This window comes from Protomyctophum bolini (assembly GCF_963924005.1).
Source record: "Protomyctophum bolini genome assembly, chromosome: 22".
NCBI classification, from domain to species: Eukaryota; Metazoa; Chordata; class Actinopteri; order Myctophiformes; family Myctophidae; genus Protomyctophum; species Protomyctophum bolini.
In genome coordinates this window covers 18795573-18800190 of record NC_137883.1, presented here as the reverse complement: position 1 = coordinate 18800190, position 4618 = coordinate 18795573, and the positions used below count along the sequence as shown (strand labels likewise).

Genomic DNA, 4618 nt, shown 5'->3' with positions numbered 1-4618 from the left:
AGGCCTTACAGTTGCAACGAGTGTGGTAAAACCTTCAGTAATGCAGGCAACCTGCGCATTCATGAACGGATCCACACAGGAGAGAAGCCATACTGCTGTGCTCAGTGTGGAAAACGATTCAACGGTCTGGGTGATCTGAAAACGCATTACAGGATTCACACGGGCGAAAGGCCCTATAGCTGTGAGCTGTGTAAGAAGACCTTCAGCCAGGCTGGCCACCTCACAATACACATGCGAATGCACACTGGAGAGAGGCCATACAGTTGCACTGAATGCGGGAAGAAGTTCACAGTCGCGAGCAGCCTCAAACTGCACCTGAGGACTCACACGGGGGAGAAGGAGTATATCTGCTCATACTGTAGCAAGAGTTTCAGCAGGTCTGGCCACCTGAAGAGACACGAACTGGTCCACACCAAAGAAAAGGTCTTCCTCTGCAGCCAGTGTGGCAAGACCTACACTGATCAGTCCTCCCTTAAAAAGCACCTAAAGATGCATGCAGCCCGGGAGATGAAGGCTCAAATGGAGGGAAGCACCAGCACAGCTGAGGTAAACTGTGATGCTGCCCAGTTGACCGATGGTGACCTGTCTTCAGCTGTTTAACCACCTAAGCCCTATATATATATACACATACATACACACACTTCATTGTATGACAACTAGTGAAAATAGCCGATCTACGAGCTCACGACGCGCTGCGTTGCAACACATTGGTTATTTTCAATGAATGGTCACCTATTATGATATGCCCAGAATAAGGATGCTAGCAGGGTTCATGTGGTTAATAAATGTGACCAAATCCTTGAAGGTGATTAAGCTAAAGGCTTGGAACAGATCGTGCTGTATATGATTTGTGTTACAGTGCAATATGCTGTCGTCTAATCTTTGCTGTGATTCAGTAGGCCTACAATATTTAGCAATACGGTATTAATGATTAAATTAATTATCACTGATTAAAATTGTTATTCTCCTTGTAGTCTGCAGGCAAGCCCTCAACATAATGTTACCAAAGTCTCTTAAACATTAAATATTTTGGAAATGATATGGGAAAAGAAAATGCTTGAATGGATTTTTATTTAAATGAAGGTGCTTTTATACACTACTACTAGGTGGCAACAGGTAGACCATTGTGCAACATGTTGATTCTACAAGCAAATCATTAATATTGTGCTGTATATAGCTTTAAGTATATGGTCAGTATTCTGCTCATATTGAACTGACAAGAATGTATTTGTATAGGCCTAATGCTAGAGTATGAGACACAGATGTTTTAATACAAATAGAACTGCATTCAACAATATTCCTACTCAATAACTTTTACAAGCCATACTGATTTTAAAGATGAATGTTGTGATCTTAGAACATTTGTTATAGGTTGAACAGTGTACCACCACGAAAGTCTATTACCACTAAGTATGTACAAGTCGGGGTGCAAGTAAGAGTGATGTAAAATATGTGTATGATGATAGGGCTACTGTAAGTGTTGTTGCAGCTGAATAAGATGCCTACATAACAAGGTATTTTGAAATGGCTATTTGTTACTGGAAATTCAATGTGGAGTTTTTCTTGTGTGTGCTTCATGTCTAAATTAAAAAAAGATAATGCAAATTTTCCCATACTTTTATTTGCTGCTTATATTTAACACATCTAATAAATTAAGGCAATGGTTTTATATTTTAAAAAGGCCACAACAACATTAACACAAACAATAGAAGTCCACAATGACATTGTATTGCCGTTAACATATTTTGTGCAGAAGAGCTAATGCCACACATTAGTTATATTCAGAATAACTCATCTGTGTCCTTTTAACCCATCGAAATTTAAAAACAATTGACAATTTTCTGAAAGATTTGAGGCACATTTTAACGGATTTTCACAAATAGCATACCTACAAGTTGTGGATCTGCTATTTTTCTATGTGTGTAACCACCAAAAGGGGTTCCCACTCAAAATGGGTTAACAAACATTGTTTAAACAACATACACGTATGTCATTGTTCGTACAGTAGCAAATACAGATTTACCTCCTGACGTTAACCCGGGTTACTCTGGCAACACAGGCCAGAGCTCAATGTCTTCTCTTTGGACAGATAAAGCACAGGTTGGATGCTACTGCTGAAGTCCATCAAGCCAAATGCAATATAGTGAATATAGCAGTGGAACACATCAGGCGAATAATATTGCTTGAAAGGGAATAGTGCTACAGGTGGAAAGTAGTTAAAGACTATGATGGCCAAAATGATTAGGACCATCTTGAAGGCTCTCTTTTTGACGGGGTGCATCTCGTCCCGCCCGGGCCCCGACTGCTTGAGTGCCCAGAGGATCGCAATGTTACAGAACACCATGAAGGCAAACGCCGCAAGGATCAGGACGGTGAAGGCCATGTCGAACTTGACAATAGTTCCCACACACTTGCAGACAGAGTAGGCCAGCGTGACGAGCCATACTACCGTGACCAAGGCGGCCCTGTGGTGGCGGTCCTTCAGTTCTGTGAAGGTGATGGGGTGGAGCACGGCCATGTAGCGGTCCAGGCAGATGCAGGACAGAAAGAACGGAGAGGAGTCTTTGACGCCGTAGATGAAGCGCAGTACGTACCAGGTGCTGCTGGTTGTCAGATAGACGAGGTTGGCGATCTCCAGAGGAATGGTGAGGCAGAAGAAGATGTCCAACACCGCCAGGTGGAGTATGAAAATGTCAGAGGTGGACGAGTCCCCTTTGTTCTTGTGAATGAGCCATAGCACCATTATGTTTGCTGGAATGCCTAGTAACATGTTAACGAGCTGCAAACTCAGGTACCAGATTAAGACGGCTGGCATGTGTGCGCAACCCTCGTACACCGTCTTCTCTCCATCACTATAGTTGATGGGTCTTAGGGAGATGAGCAGCAACGAGGAGTTGATGTAAAACACCTCCATGATGGCTGGATTGGTGTGGTCTCGCAGGAGGATAACAGCCGGATAACCAATAGTGATACACCTGGGCAAAGAATGAAATGGTAATGTCAGTATTTACAGTACATTTCAGCATGAGAGAGAGAAATAATTGGAGTCTGAAGGACTGTTTACTTTTCTTATCAGACTGTGTTCCTATCATACACATCCATGCATGTGCACTTCCCATAAAGCTGTTATTTGTATATCCTAATGGAAGATTAATATACCCCCAACTGTTGCACATCACTGAAAGCCAAGGTGCCTCTGCTCTCGAAGTAACCCCTTTTGTAATTCACGCTGAACACATTCGGAACATATTGCAGGTATATTCTAACTTCTAAATATATATTCCTCATGGAAGCACGCACTAACTCTGTATTGAAAGATGATATGCATGTGCAGACTAACTAGAGAACCGCAGTTTTCTTCGGGTTACAGTATCTCATTAACTTACTGGTGGTAAAACATTAACATTATGTTTAGCACACAGCAATAAAATTCATGTGTACTGTATTATGGCTGTTAAGCAGAACAAGTAGAGAATATAATGTACAGTATGTTTAAATGAAATGCCGGATGACATTTGGCTATGCAAATAAAGAGACACCTACCTGTTCAGCAGAAAATCGTAGCACAATGAATTCAGTGGTTGGTGTCCCCACTCCCTACTTCATCATTGTGTCTGTCACTGTATAAGCAAAAACTGAGCCCTCAACTCAAAATGAGATGTAAAAAAACACCCCTTCACTCGTGACCCAAGACAAGAGATCCTCCTTCCATCCAATCAGTGTTGAGAGAAGGGTGTGGAACCTGGAAGTTCTCCCTCTGGATGTCATGATGTCTTGTTTGGCCCCCACCTGTAGGCTAATACAGTCATTTTCCACAGCTTTAATAGATTGTCAAAATTATATACTATATTAATGTAAAAGTACTGCGACTTACAATTAGGCCATTCATGACATTTATAAATGTACACTGAAATCAAATTTGGTTTGATGAGTTTGATTAGTTTGTTTAAAAATGTACAGTAGCAAGCTTGCCATTGTCTGTTCACACCGATTGACAATGATGCAACAGGCCATTGGTGCCTGACGGAAATTTGGTGGTAAACAACTGATGCAACAGTCCAGAAGAACCACTTTTGAAATTCATTGTAATAATGTGTAATCTGTTACATGACTCTGACATGATCTTGAGTTGTGATGCCTGTCGGTTGATACAGAATGTGACACTTGTCACAGCCAGCTACCTTTCCTATGCAAAGAAACAAGGTATGTCCAAACCTGATATGTCCAGTGCTTCATTAGCCCCTCAAACAAACAATATTGGAACGGCGTCATCAGGCTTTATAGTAGGTTGAATCTATGTACCTGGCATTGGCATGCCATCTTATGAAACTTTGTTTACATTTGTGTAAACAAATAAGGTGTGTCCTGACTCCTTTTCATTGGCATATGTTCTCGTTGCATTGTTTGTTCAGGTCATTTGATTACTGGATTGTACTGTATACTTAGAAACAACAACATGTCCTTTGCTTCTCTCCACAGGTTCCAGGACAGCATCTTTCATTGTTCAACACACTCATAAGTCATAACATGGTAGTGAACAAACGTAACTTGGTAATTGTGGTTAGATACCTAAAGGCATACCTGAAACATGAACCACTAACATACCAAATAAATTCCA

At 41.3% G+C, this 4618-nt stretch overlaps 2 protein-coding genes across 2 annotated transcripts in view; one reads left to right on the top strand and one right to left on the bottom strand.

Annotated features, from left to right (window-relative positions):
* The window catches only part of LOC308309507 (uncharacterized protein), a 3623-nt gene extending 2058 nt beyond the window's left edge, over window positions 1-1565 (top strand). Inside the window, exon 2 of the mRNA XM_080755384.1 lies at window positions 1-1565. This exon is cut by the window's left edge and continues 1058 nt beyond it. Within this exon, the coding sequence (XP_080611510.1) occupies window positions 1-600 (600 nt within the window). The 3' untranslated portion in view covers window positions 601-1565.
* A 467-nt stretch (window positions 1566-2032) lies between these two features.
* hcar2 (hydroxycarboxylic acid receptor 2) lies at window positions 2033-2914 on the bottom strand (the record flags this gene model as incomplete). Its single annotated transcript, XM_080755602.1, has 1 exon — window positions 2033-2914. One exon carries the CDS (start codon window positions 2912-2914, stop codon window positions 2033-2035), a length of 882 nt encoding a protein of 293 aa, XP_080611728.1.
* Window positions 2915-4618: the final 1704 nt, after the last annotated feature.